The following is a 15,369-nucleotide window of genomic DNA, read 5'->3' on the forward strand; positions in this document are numbered from 1 at the left end:
AACTTAAGACGGGCCTGGACATGTGCTGATTTAAACAGGGGAACCTTCCATGCCATGCATGACTTTAAACTATGACGTCTTAGTGTATTACCCACAGTAACCTTGGAAACAGTGGTGCCAGCTCTCTTCAGGTCATTGACCAGCTCCTCCCATGTAGTTCTGGGCTGATTCCTCACCTTTCTTAGGATCATTGATACGCCATGAGGTGAGATCTTGCATGGAGCCCCAGTCCGAGGGAGATTGACCGTCATATTTAGCCTCTTCCATTTTCTAATAATTGCTCCAACAGTTGATCTTTTTTCACCAAGCTGTTTGGCAATTGCTCAGTAGCCCTTTCCAACCTTGTGGAAGTCTACAATTTTGTCTCTGGTGTCTTTGGACAGCTCTTTGGTCTTAGCCATGTTAGTAGTTAGTCTTACTGATTGTGTGGGGCGGACAGGTGTCTTTATGCAGCTAACGACCTCAAACAGGTGGTTCTAATTTAGAATAATAAGTGGAGTGGAGGTGGACTTTTTAGAGGCGAACTAACAGGTCTTTGAGGGCCAGAAGTTTTGCTGATTGGCTAAGATGAAAATTTCAGACCCCTCCATGATTGCTAAGTGGGGGAACTTGCAAAGTCACAGGGTGTTCAAATACCTATTTTCCTCACTGTAAGTTAATTTTAAAATGAATCGAAGCAATTGACTTTGTCTAAACATGGTGTTACGTGACTTTAGGTGGACAAAGTGACTGAGACAAGGGGAATATGTTTTTAGGTAAACATGAAAAAAAGAGGCAGAGAGAACAATAAGGCAGCAGGTCAGTTCTAAAGGTAATGCAAACTAAACTTAAAAGTGTAAAAGCAAGGCTCTCCAGGCCTACGGTAAAGAATATAAAGACACTGGGTATTAAACAGCAGCTGGTTTTGGGAAGATGAACAAGCACAGAAGGTAAATTTCACTGCACATAAAAAAACTGCATATAACCACAAGTCTTTACTCACCCCTGGAAATCAATAATTTCAGGTGTTCCAGTCACTTCTATGGCCACAAGTGAAGAAAATCCAGCATCTAGACATGCAGACTGTTTCTACTAATGTTTGTAGAAGAATGGATCGATCTCAGGAAATGATAGGATGCCAACTGTGCAATAAGTCAGCTTGTTAAATTTCCTCACTGCTAATTATTCCACAGTCAACTGATAGTAGTGTTATATCAATGTAGAAGGGACTGGGAACAACAGCTCAACCATGAAGTGGTAGGCCATTTATAATGAGAGCGGAGTAAGAGGATGCCAGGGCACAGTGGGCATTGGTTGCAAACTTTCTGCAGAATCAATAGCTACAGACCTCCAAACTTCATGTAGCCTTTAGGTTGGTTAAAACCATCATCCAAGTACAATGAAAGGTGTTGGATATAATGATGTAGAGCAAGCTGTTACTGGACTCTAGAGCAGAGGAGGAGAACTTGGGTTCACCTACCATCACATTATCATGCAAAAGTTTAGATTGTCCAGAGTTTGTTTGAAAAACATAGCTTAAAAGTTTTTATGTAACTTGAAGATCATAGACAGTCATGGATCCAGTATCTTCACATGCCTAAAATCTGATATATAAACTGCATTTATAGAATCTGAACAGAACTGTGTTGATCTCTGACTTTGCCACCAGCTTTCCTGCATGGAGGGAGACAGCAGTAGACATGGAAAGGAAAACAAGTGTTGGAATTAAAACATTATGTCCAAAAACTCGACAAAGGCTGAACAAATTAACACACAAACAACCTCAAACCTCTTTGGTTCTAAACATCAATTTAGATCTGCAGTTTCAGAGAAGGTTCAACCACATTGTGGCAAATATGACTATAAAGGTAGCAGATTTCCCTGGCCCCACCCAGGCCTGATTGCTACCACACCTGTTCTGAATCAGCCTGTTTGTGTAGCGCAGGCATAAAATAAGACAAATGGACAAGTGGAGGACAGAGGAATCAGTGATTGGTCAGAACCAGCTAACAGTTGAGCTAACACCTTGTTGGAGCAAAAGTCCTAGTATCTACTTTCTCACTGTGTCATCTTTGGGATTTTTCAGGTTACAACTAAACATAATTAGTGTGGTAAACGTGTGTCTTTGTGACATGATGTTAGTAACAAGAAAACAGAGATCAGTCAGTCAATCATTTTCTACCGCTTATTCCATAGTGCAGTGGTTCCCAAACTTTTTTCTCCTGGGCCCCCCTTTGATTTATAGGGAAATGTTGCTGCCCCGCTGCCCAGCACACATCGACCCTCCGACCAGACACACACGTATTTTGTTTACAAACTCTATTGAAATTTATTTCACAACTCAGTAAACTGTAGTAAATTACAGGTTGCAATAAAATAAACTACAGAGTCATTTAAGTAACAAAACAACAAACCATCTTTTACAGTGTAAACATTTCAAATGTAATTTTTTACAGTATAACAATATTCAACATTGCTATTAACCTGTTTTTCAAAACTGTGTAAAATGGGTCTAAAACATGAACAACTCCCGAAGAGGAAAAATAAGGTTTCTTGTGAAAACAACATCTTTCATCTTCATATCTTTTTAGTGACTGGTGTGAGCCTGCTTGTTGCTGCAGATCTTCTCAAATCTGGGTTGCAATTGTGAGATTGCCACTCGAAGTTTGTTTTCAATGTCCAGCTTTGATCTGTATTTTGTCTTAATTGAGTCCACAGCAGAAAAACCTATCTCACAAAGGTAGGATGTGGCAAAAGGGAGAAGTATGGCCAGGGCTCTCTTACCTAGCAGTGGATAATCTTTCTCCACTCCGATCCAAAATGCACCCAGTCCCAGTGTAGCCGCCTTGTTGAATTAGAGATGACATCAATGAACTGTTCCTCCTCTGATGTGCTGAAGTTGGTAGGTAGTTTTGCACTGAAAGGATCACGGATCCAGTCATATTCTCTGGAATCCTGCACCAGGAAATATCTCAGGAAATGTTTCTGAAGGACAGATATGTGTGCTTGCATGCATGAAATCACTGTGTTCTGCAGCTTGTTGTCTTCAATGACTTATTTCAAGATATGATTCGTCATGTTTTCTAAAGTTTGACTTGGAAGGAAGTTGTTTTGGAAGCAAAACAGTTTTTCAGTTATTTATACTGCGCCCCTGCTGCAATGGCGCTGATCCCCCCCTAGGGGGCACGCCCCCCACTTTGGGAACCTCTGCCATAGTGGGTCGTGGGGAAGCTGGTGCCTATCTCCAGCAGTCTATGGGCGAGAGGCAGGGTACACCCTGGACAGGTCACCAGTCCATCGCAGGGCAACACACAAACAACCACACACACACTCATTCATACACCCAAGGGCAATTTAGAGAGACCAATTAACCTAACAGGCACGTCTTTGGACTGTGGGAGGAAGCCGGAGTACCAGGTGAGAACCCACGCATGCACGGGGAGAACATGCAAACTCCATGCAGAAAGACCCCAGGCCAGGAATGGAACCCAGGACCTTCTTGCTGCAAGGCAACAGTGCTACCAACTGCACCACCGTGCAGCCCCGAGAAATCAGAAAACAGAGATATTAGGAAAAAATGAAATTTGTTCTGTTCCAGGCTGTGTCCTTTATGTGTAAATAGAAAAAAATACAATGTTGTTTGTGAAAAAGCAGCAAAACTCTTGAAAACTCCAGATAACATTTACAATATTAATAATATTAATATTCAAAGGCAGGTTCTGGTGACCCAGACTGAAGATATGATAAGTGGAGCAAGGCGGTGGATAAAACCTCTGATGTGATTCTCAGATCTCAGGTTTCTATTAAAACTGTACAAAATGATTCAGTTTCATCACACATGAAGTTATTAATTTACTGTACATTCCTCCTCTAAAATCATTCTGGGTTACAGTCACAGAGCTAATATAGTTAGTGGTTTTCATGTAATCTTCAATTCATCACAGTCTGCAGTCTTCAAATATCTTAATGCTAATTTTTAACAATTTGAGCTTCTGTGCAGAGTGATCAGTCTAAGATGATGATCATGACTCTGGTGGAGAAGAGAGTTTTAGTTTTTTTCTGATCACTGTAAAAACAATGACTCAGCATCCAGCTTGGTTGTATCTGGATCCTGAAGAACATTAAATCTACAGTAAACAGATTTTCACCCACGTGTTTATTGAAAGGTGTCCTATTCTGTACAAAGAAATTTAAAAAATGAAACAAACCAATTAAATACCGATGAAGACATCCAGTACAGCAGCTCAGTCCTTTATTTATCAGATCAGTTTATTTTATTCCTCTGAGAAAGTTTCAGTTTTCCAGAAAACTGACAAGAAAAACTATTTATCCTATAATATTGTAGTAAAGAACAAAGTTCTATCTTACCTGGTGTTGTTAAACGATTGCTGTGTTCTGCTCCTTCTGCGTCTTCCTATTATGTACAAGATGAGAAAAATTAATTTCTTTAACAAGCTAAATATTTCTATTAATATCTGTTAACATTACACTTCAGTTAGAAACCTACATACCCTTTGGGGTTTTTGTCGTTTGTGCAATTGACTGTTAAAAACAACATTTTACAATTATTACAACAGAAAATAAAATTATTTACTTTCTGCTGAGAGTATTTTAACACTCTTTATTCATCTCACCTGCTTTTGCCTTCCTCCAATATTTCCTGAGAAGATAAACAGCAACAATCGCTGCTAAAACGAATAAAACCACCACCACACCGATCACTATTCCTGTGATATTGGAACCTTCTTCTCCACATTCAGCGTCAGTTGAAGCTGTTCCTGCTTTTATCAGCTGAAGGTTTTCTTTTTCACATCTGAAATCACAGAGACGTGCATGCAGGTAAATACTGTGGTAAACATGCTGTGTGTTCATGCTGTTTAACGGACTTGCTTACTGTCTGTGTTGCTGACAAGACAACATTGTCCCATTAGAAAATGTTCCACTGAAGCAGTCAGAGCAGTCTGTGTCTGTGGAGGCTGTTCCTGTACAAACACAATCAGTCAGCATAAAGTTGGTCAGAAGATTCTGATCATATTTTCACTTCTGACCAACATGTAACTCAATTTATCATTTTCAATGTTTGGTTATAAAATGTAAAAGTCAGAATTCATCTAAAAGTCAGAGGATGAATGTTCTGAAGAGAATCAAACCAACCTTTCTTGCTGATGTACTGTCCTGGTTCACAGCTCCTGTGTTTCTGTGCTACACCACAGCCTCCTGATTTAGGGTCTGTACAGAAGAACCCCTCCATTAGTTCACAGACTGTGTCTGCATATGTTCTACATCCTTGTTTGACCATCAGACCAGCTCCTGTGAACACACAGATTACACATGCAGAGATAAATCTTCCACCACCATGGTAAACTTAGAGACATCTTATAGTGAGACAGAACAGTTTGTCCAACTGCATGAAAACAGCAGAAATATAAATATATATGATATCAGAAGCATAGAGGTATATGAAAGTAACTAATAGTGTCAATGTAAAAATTGATTTTCAGTGATCAAGAACAGTCCTACGTCCTTTAATAGAAGATAGGAAGCATCGTAGAGGAGAGGTAATAATAATAATTTACTTTGCTCTCTGACCACTAGGCCACCACTCCCCAGTTTTTTAAAATAATTTAGGTGAAACGTCTTTAATAAACAAGAAGTCATTGTCTTCTATTTAAGCACATAAGTAGAAAACATCAACATAACTGCACCTGAATCACAGGTAGAACATGGACTGCATCTCTTCAGTCCATTGGGCAGGTCCATATAAGTCCCATCTGTGCAGCGCAGACATGATGTTGTTCTGAACTCCTTACAGTCCGTTTTTACTCTGCTGCCTTTTGAAAATTAAAACACCAGATTTATGTTTTTAATGGAGCCTAAATCGGAATAAACAGTGAGTAAGCATTAATTGGAACATACCAGGAGGACACATTGGACAGCACTCATTTCCTATCTTGTACTCTGTTAGATGACATGTGATGGTATGGACCCTGAAGGCTCTCATTAGAATAATCTGTGAAGAGAAAAAAAGGCTTTTATGAATTATGACCAGATTTCTTGCAGATGGGCATTTATGGGAGAGTTCCATGGTAAGAACTATTGCTGACTCCAAAGTCGGTAAAGGCCCCACTCACGTTTGCTAAAAAATATCTAAAGATCTTTAATGGTGCGTTCACACTGAACGCAGATTCTGCGAATATTTCACGTCATTTGTGTGCTTTTGCCCGCTTGGCATTCCGTGTGAACTCCGCGTTGCCATTTGGCAACAAGCGGCAACGTTCTGCCGCGTCATCAAATAGGAGGAGCTTCCATCTGCTGCTTGCTGGTTTCAACTGAACATGGCGGACATGGATTTCACGGATAATCAAGGTGTTTTACCGCCAACGTCAATGTCCCTGGGTTCACCAGATTCTTCAGGGACGGGAACAGTTCGGAGATTACCACCACCTACTCCAGGAGCTGCGTCTGGATGACGGTTGATTTCAGCGGTACTTCTGTCTATCCAGGACCCAGTTCGAAGATCTGCTGTCCCGCGATGGGAGACGAATCTGCCTCCAGGACACCAACTACCAGCGCTATATCCCCGCTGCTGAACGCCAGTCCGTCTTCGGTGAGTAAATAAATCTCAGCTCAGTAAAAAAACCAGCCGATTTTTAATGTCCACATCTCCTAAATATAAGATATTTGTGCCTAAACATAACCAGGCCAGGTCCTTTCTGTACTTGTCTCGGTAAAAGTAATTAGTTGAGTCATATAACTCTGGCTTGCCGCACACCGCCACTATGATCTGGTCCTCCATCTTCACTGACAACCACTTCTTCTCCGCTGTTGTCTTTCACCCTACGTCACAGCCACATCCAGTCCCTGATTGGTCGACGTGACGCGAATTTAGGAAAATGTTCAGATTTTTCAACTCGTCCAACTGCGCCTTCCGCACCATGTAGAGTACGGTCTGATAAAGGAAGGAAAAACGTAAAGGTAATGAATTTATGATCAGGAACAGGAAGGAACTCTCACATTACAGGCAGAAATGTTCGTAATCTGCAGTATTCCTATTGGACAAGTTTTTAAGTCTTTAAGATATGCATAACACAAATTAAACCTGTCAGTGTCACCTTTATCACAGACTAGAGACGTGCATGCATGTGGAGAGGTCTCTACAAGCATGTCTTAGACTTCTATCAGGTTTTCATTTGTTTGGAAGATCAAGGAACACTTTACCCGGATGGTGAAGTCCACCTTTATGCTCTACACCGCAGCTTTTTTCCACAAATCCAGCAAAATCTTGACTCTTTTAAAGATGGTTGTAACTCCCATGGTCTTAGAATTGAAAGGAATCAGTCACCGTTGCACCTCTGGACTAGATACAGAGCAAGGCACCATGGTGGATCCTACTGAGGTTAAAGATCCAGTCTTTAAATCATTGGTTACCTGTCTCAACACTGGAAGCATTTTCTAGTTAAAATGTTGATTCTTAGCTTAAGGAGTGATGTTTAATAAACTTTAACATGACTAATTATGTTTTTTTTATGTAGGTTCATGAAGACTGGGATTGACTGGAACGAGCCTCACACTCATCATGGCTCAACAGTGTCAATCCCAAATACTCTGCTGCCCCGTCACCTTTCAGATGAAGAAGTTGCCATTTTGCCAGTTCCAGGAACTTCTTTAGCTGCAGCAATCAACTCATACTTGGAAATCATGCAAGTTTGGTCAAGAATCATAAGGGATTAATATCCAAACTACAGTTTTTGTTTAGAATGTTGAGGGGAAAAAGATACACCTGAAAGTACACTTGGTTTTGTATTGAAAATAAGAGAATGTGTTTTAAGTCTGTTAAAACTGTCATTAAATGACACCTCAAGAACAACTAAGCTGTTTTGTTAAGTAGAGCTTTTTAATAAACAACTTTGTCCAACTGATATATGCCTCCAAGGGCTGAAATGTGTTTTAAAAAATAAAACAGGATTACACAACTGAACTTCAAATTATGTAAGAATTATGATTATTGATTCATTAATATTTATCAAGAATTATAATTTAAAATCATAATTTGAAAAAATTATATTTTGTCGACCAAAAATCATTACTTACGAATCAGAGATGTCCTCTGGTGTTGTAATTATGGCTCAAGGCCCTTGATAATTACAATTATTAAATTATCAGTAATAATTGATCACTATTACTAGATGTCATAGTTTAAACAACCACTTCACTGAAGGTGGGGGAACTTTGACCTTATTTTGACAGACAAATCACTCTTACTCAAAATAAACACAAACGCTGTGTTAAATCTTCACCTAATCAAGCATGCAAAAGTTCTACACTGTTGGGACCACAGCCAGGGGTTTCAACACTAAAATTCCGGTACATACTTTCCTGGAACTTTTGGAGAAGCTGTTTCGACAAGCCGAGTCTGGAGGAAAGACTACGGCCGCAACCGTGTTTACGGTAACGAACAGCTGGTCACCTTCTGATCGGGAGAAACTGAGGAAATTAGCGGGAAGCTAACCTTTGTTCACAGAACGAACGCACCTTCTGATCGGAAGAAACTGAAGAAGTTAGCGGGAAGCTAACTCTTTGTTCACGACGGATATCTTCTTCAAACTTCGCCCTTGGACAACATTCCCTCAACAGGTTCAGAGGTTGGGTTTTGGGCAGATTAACAGATTGGTTTAGGATTAAATGATCTAAACATTTTCATGTTATGAAGTTTGTTTTGTGGAACTCGGCTATCTTGGTGCTAGCATGCTACCTGTAGCACCCAGGCCGGTTCGTGTTCTTTGTATGTTTTGAAGCTAAGATAAACTTTATTTAAAGGGTGGTTTTAACCAGAACATTGCTCATAACGCGCCGTCAGCGCTTATGCATTTTAACCCTGGTATTTTAAAGGTATGTGTTGATTCTGGCGCTAAGCTATCTCTAGCTTAGCACTTTAGCTAGCTTCTTTGTTAGCCCAACGGCCAGCCGGTAAGAACACGTGTGCTAGCATTAAGGCTAGTCAACAGAAAGGTTGTTAGTTTTCAAGCTAGTGAATAATAGTCCCTGAACATCATTTGCTAGAGTTGATAACTAAGTAAACACCATTAAGCCCCATTTCTCCAGAAAGATTTGGCTCTTTTCCAAAATACTCAATAATATTTCTCCAAATATTATTTTAATAAATAAATGCAGTTAATTAGACACCGTTGAGAATTAGTCATCCAGGAGGTTGGTTTTATTCAGCAGATCATTATTTAAAACATTATTTTAGTCAGTCATTTTCTACCGCTTATTCCATAGTGGGTCGCGGGGGAGCTGGTGCCTATCTCCAGCAGTCTATGGGCGAGAGGCAGGGTACACCCTGGACAAGTTGCTAGTCCATCGCAGGGCAACACACAAACAACCATGCACACGCACATTCATACACCTAAGGGCAATTTAGAGTGACCAATTAACCTAACAGGCATGTCTTTGGACTTTGGGAGGAAGCCGGAGTACCCGGTGAGAACCCACGCATGCACAGGGAGAACATGCAAACTCCATGCAGAAAGACCCCCGGTCGGGAATTGAACCCAGGACCTTCTTGCTGTAAGGCAACAGTGCTACCAACTGCACCACCGTGCAGCCCTTATTACATTACATTACATTACATTATTTTAGTAAAATAATATTTAATCTGATCGTGCATTGTGAACGGTTGTCTAAAGGTTTGCTGATTATTGCCTAAGTTAGTTCCAAAACTAACTTAACTTCACTTCCAGATTCTTCAAGATAATCCTTGGTTCTCAAACATAAACATTGCATGGTAATGTTGCATCACTCTTTTTGGTCATGATTTCTAATCATCTTTAATCAACTTGTTTATATTGTACATAGTCCATTAGTCTTCATTATTCTTTAATTCTGCTTGGTAGTTTAGTTGGATTGTTTTAGCATAGTAAAGAGTTGGTTGATTGAAATATGTTTGACTTTGAGTTGACTTATTTTTGTTAATAAATTCTTGTATTTTAAGAAATTGTGTGAATTCATTCCATATGTGTGCAGAGTTTATGCTGTTCAATAATGCCAGAGCTCGTCTCACACCTTTCTATTCTGTCCTAATACCATCGCCTTAATGGGGCTGGTATTCACAGGACAATCCTTAACAGACCGGAATATTATTTGGTAAAATATTAATATTAAATATTAAATAATATTCTCAGATTCATATTTACAACAACACAAAAGGGGTAAAATAACTAATTAAACAAGATACAACAACATTGAGTGTGTATGAAAGTCAAACCAGCAGTTATGGCAAAAACTGGGCGAAGCATTGTAGGCAGCCTCCACCAGGCTGCAGTCATAAAACCCCCAAAGTTGGAGCCCGGTGAGACACAAAGGGTCATAAAACGTTTAGGCAGCAACCAGTGGAAAAACACAAGAGTGAAGACAAAGGAACAGTGAATATTCCACCATGAGGTTCTAGCAGTCCAACTTTAAGTTCACCTGGGTCTGCGCTCAGGTGTTCATAACAGTGAGACGCGCACAGCTTCAAAGTGCGGCGGCTTTCAGAGTCCAACAGCAATCAAAGTTTCAATAAGACATTGTAAGCACATACAACTTAGAACCCATTGGACTATAAGTGGCGATTCTAAATTGCTCTAAAATCCTACTCTATCCTGCCCCAGCTATTTCTAATAGAAATTTTAAAAAAACGGGATTACTTGGTGTCGTCTTCTCTGGAGCAGGGGGAGAGGGTGGAGTTTGTTACGCGTCCGTAACAAACTCAAAGATGGCCGGCCTTCCTCCTTTGGCAAAATGGGAAAAATATGACGGACCGTCAGCAGTCGACTGGAACAAAAAACAAAGAGGAACATTTCGTCTCCTTGGAAAGCCTCCGTGGGTTTTTCTTGGGTTACGTGTTAAATCCACGTCTTCGATCGGTAAAGTAAAGTCTACTGGTCTTCTTATCCCAGGAAACTTAACTCGTTGAGCTTCTCATGAGTTTTGGCCAGTGAGGAGAATTCATAAAAACCCACGTGTGGTTTCTTCTCTAGAATGATGCGCCTCCATTGCATGGTAACCACGTCTCGGTTTCCAGCGGGAGACAAAGCAAAGGTGGGGTGCATCCTGTGTCCTTATATAACCCACTGTGACATCAGAGGTGCGACGCCCCTTCCTATCAGCTGCAATTCCTGCTGGGAGTTGTGGTAGCAGACCATACTGGGGTATATAGTAGCAGATGACACTGGGAGGTACAGGTCCTTCTCAAAATATTAGCATATTGTGATAAAGTTCATTATTTTCCATAATGTAATGATGAAAATTTAACATTCATATATTTTAGATTCATTGCACACTAACTGAAATATTTCAGGTCTTTTATTGTCTTAATACGGATGATTTTGGCATACAGCTCATGAAAACCCAAAATTCCTGTCTCACAAAATTAGCATATCATTAAAAGGGTCTCTAAACGAGCTATGAACCTAATCATCTGAATCAACATGTTAACTCTAAACACCTGCAAAAGATTCTTGAGGCCTTTAAAACTCCCAGCCTGGTTCATCACTCAAAACCCCAATCATGGGTAAGACTGCCGACCTGACTGCTGTCCAGAAGGCCACTATTGACACCCTCAAGCAAGAGGGTAAGACACAGAAAGAAATTTCTGAACAAATAGGCTGTTCCCAGAGTGCTGTATCAAGGCACCTCAGTGGGAAGTCTGTGGGAAGGAAAAAGTGTGGCAGAAAACGCTGCATAACGAGAAGAGGTGACCGGACCCTGAGGAAGATTGTGGAGAAGGGCCGATTCCTGACCTTGGGGGACCTGCGGAAGCAGTGGACTGAGTCTGGAGTAGAAACATCCAGAGCCACCGTGCACAGGCGTGTGCAGAAAATGGGCTACAGGTGCCGCATTCCCCAGGTCAAGCCACTTTTGAACCAGAAACAGCGGCAGAACGCCTGACCTGGGCTACAGAGAAGCAGCACTGGACTGTTGCTCAGTGGTCCAAAGTACTTTTTTCGGATGAAAGCAAATTCTGCATGTCATTCGGAAATCAAGGTGCCAGAGTCTGGAGGAAGACTGGGGAGAAGGAAATGCCAAAATGCCAGAAGTCCAGTGTCAAGTACCCACAGTCAGTGATGGTCTGGGGTGCCGTGTCAGCTGCTGGTGTTGGTCCACTGTGTTTTATCAAGGCCATGGTCAATGCAGCTAGCTATCGGGAGATTTTGGAGCACTTCATGCTTCCATCTGCTGAAAAGCTTTATGGAGATGAAGATTTCATTTTTCAGCACGACCTGGCACCTGCTCACAGTGCCAAAACCACTGGTAAATGGTTTACTGACCATGGTATCACTGTGCTCAATTGGCCTGCCAACTCTTCTGACCTGAACCCCATAGAGAATCTGTGGGATATTGTGAAGAGAACGTTGAGAGACTCAAGACCCAACACTCTGGATGAGCTAAAGGCCGCTATCGAAGCATCCTGGGCCTCCATAAGACCTCAGCAGTGCCACAGGCTGATTGCCTCCATGCCACGCCGCATTGAAGCAGTCATTTCTGCCAAAGGATTCCCGACCAAGTATTGAGTGCATAACTGTACGTGATTATTTGAAGGTTGACGTTTTTTGTGTTAAAAACACTTTTCTTTTATTGGTCGGATGAAATATGCTAATTTTGTGAGATAGGAATTTTGGGTTTTCATGAGCTGTATGCCACAATCATCCGTATTAAGACAATAAAAGACCTGAAATATTTCAGTTAGTGTGCAATGAATCTAAAATATATGAATGTTAAATTTTCATCATTACATTATGGAAAATAATTAACTTTATCACAATATGCTAATATTTTGAGAAGGACCTGTATAGTAGCGAACAAATGGTCCAACATTAGCAGGCCCTCTTGGACATAACATCAAATGCATCTGCCACTGAATACTTGAACAAATCCAAAGTGTGAACTGTGTATGGCAGAATTGCGTGCTTCCTTAAAGTTGTCATAGTTTTTTACACAAGCTGGGAGCTTCAATGTCTCCAAGCACGTTGATGAAGGAGGAAAATTCCCCAGAAATCTCCGCCTGGAGTTCAGAAGGAAGCACCTCCCAGCCAGCCCAGAATCTCAACAGCTGAACCAGAGTATCTGATGAAGCTAAAAGGTGACAGACTGAAAAGGCAAAAATGTTAGGCAAACAAATACCCAGTTTTTATTTCAATATGAACTTCATAGTGTAGATTCATTTATAAATGATGCATTATTCAATTTGAACACGCCACACCTGTTTCAACGAATGTTCTGAGAAAACCTGTGATGTGGCACATGGACCCAGCGTCACAATCGTCCTCATCAGCGTCCCTAACTGGCCACATGACTTTGTCAAGAAGCATTTGAAAGAACAAATTTCTGTGTGTCTTTTTTTTTTAAAGGTTACAAACGTGGTTAATAAAAAAATCACATCTATTTCTATAAAAACAGAATTCGCACCCTTGGAAGGATTATGGTTTTATTGCTGTAATAAATCAATCATGGTCGTTATAAATTGGCCTTTTCTTCTAAACCTCTTCAATGTCAAGGTCAACTCAAATGTCTACAGAGAACGCAAGCACTTATTTTTCACGATGTATATTTTTTATTTAATTGGTACCATCCTGTACAAATTTAATATAACATTGACATAATGTTATTTTTTTTTATATTTCTTTGTAAAAAAAAAAAAAAAAGCTAATTTACATAGACCATGACTGTTATTACAGCAATGAAAACAAAACCAAGAGACTGAATATATTCAATGTTCACTGTAGATACAGAGGCATAAATACAGTATACTGTATGTATAGCACAATCATAAATTAAGCTAAGGTGATTGTGTTATGTGGAAATAACCTAATTCCCTGTGGTGTAAACAGAATTTCTGACATCTTGGGGAAAAAGAAGAGGCCTAGATCTAGATGTCAGGAGGGGCCACACCACTGCATCTTTCAGTCCTCTGTACCAACACTGAAATAAATAATAAATCAAATTAAACTGTCACTACCTGTGCCTAGGTTGCTATTTATTATAGCAGTTCCCTGCTTTCTTGAAATAATTTCTTTCATTTTGCGAACACCAGATTCACACCCATCTAGCTGTCTTGGTTGTAGAGTGTCACTTGATGAAAATGGAGAAAAGAAAGTAAAAGCAAAGCACCAGCGCATCCTCCTGTGATGTACGGTCCTGCAACATAAACCCTGTTTAAATATCAAACGTAGCAGCAACCCTGCTTCTTACAATTATAAAGTAAGGGATGAACTTCAGGGAAGCTCTCTGAAAGTTTTCCACACATCTGCGAACAAAACATGAGCTTCGGTCTTTAGCTGTTGACTGCAGAAACATTACGGGGCTGAATAAGCTGCTTTTATTAAACAAATGTGATTCTATAATAATACTTTATTATATTACAGCACAGAATTTAATCTGAACATCTGACTGTGCTTCGTACACATTGCTTTCAGCTCTGTTGTTTAACAGAGAAAAAAATGCAATCAGAGCCTGTTTGATTATTATCAAAATGTAGAAATTGAAGAGTAAACAGTTGTGCTTTTGGAGTTTAAAAAAAATATCACAAATTTAATAGGACCTAGTTTATATTTAGCGTTTGCTTCCGTCTGTGTGTGGTGCATATGCAAGTGCACCAACGTTAAGCAGCGCTAGCATTAGCCTTCTGTTATTCGGGGGATTCATTCCGAACGCTTCCGTTTCTGAAACAACATAGGGTTTAAACTAAATCTTTAAACTGCTTAAAGCCAAAGCATTTTACAGCTGTTACTTTGAGCTGAGCCTCTATGATGGCTAATGTCCCCCCCACTCACTGTTCAGCAACACCGACCCCACGGTACACTGAATAGCTCACTGGCTAAGAGCAGATTCCTCCTGAACTCACTTATGTACAGAAGTTAAGTGAAAAAACTGTTGTACTTACTGGAGTTGCTGAGGGTGGTGCATGCGGGAGTGTACCCTTCAGTGCAGCCCGCACACCTGGCACTAGTGACGTTACCTCTAACACCAAAGCTTCAAATCACGCTTCAAACTCGACATGGTAGTTATGGTGAAGCAGTGGGCCGGAGCTTGCTTCATGTGACTTCCACGATGACGTGTGAACCACTTCACTATCGAGTCAGCTGACTGCTGTGAGTTGACTGGCGGAGTTTCAAACATCTGGCACGATTCAGTCTATTTAAGATGGCTCAAGCCCCGGTTCACATCCCCGTTCTACACGTATTATATGTTACGAACGGGTTGTTATCTTGGTTTTACAGGTGCAGTGTTTGGTTTGCCCGCAGCTGCTGACGTATAATAATAATACGTCATCAATGCTGAGGCATTATAGAGCCAAACACGAGAACACTCAGCTTTGTGCCACCAATCAAGGTCAGCATAACATAGATATAC

At 40.5% G+C, this 15,369-nt stretch overlaps 1 protein-coding gene across 1 annotated transcript; it reads right to left on the bottom strand.

Moving 5' to 3' along the window:
- Positions 1-4,317: 4,317 nt before the first annotated feature.
- On the bottom strand, positions 4,318-11,069 carry LOC124884695 (tumor necrosis factor receptor superfamily member 14-like). The gene is made up of 8 exons (XM_047392775.1): positions 10,980-11,069; positions 5,896-5,989; positions 5,685-5,810; positions 5,134-5,289; positions 4,874-4,961; positions 4,614-4,792; positions 4,491-4,521; positions 4,318-4,393 (listed from the first exon to the last, which is right to left on the bottom strand). The coding sequence occupies exons 1-8, from the start codon at positions 11,067-11,069 to the stop codon at positions 4,357-4,359; spliced, it is 801 nt and encodes a 266-aa protein (XP_047248731.1). The 3' UTR covers positions 4,318-4,356.
- Between the last annotated feature and the right edge of the window lie 4,300 nt (positions 11,070-15,369).

The sequence above is a fragment of the Girardinichthys multiradiatus genome, chromosome 1, assembly GCF_021462225.1.
Source record: "Girardinichthys multiradiatus isolate DD_20200921_A chromosome 1, DD_fGirMul_XY1, whole genome shotgun sequence".
Taxonomy (NCBI): Eukaryota; Metazoa; Chordata; class Actinopteri; order Cyprinodontiformes; family Goodeidae; genus Girardinichthys; species Girardinichthys multiradiatus.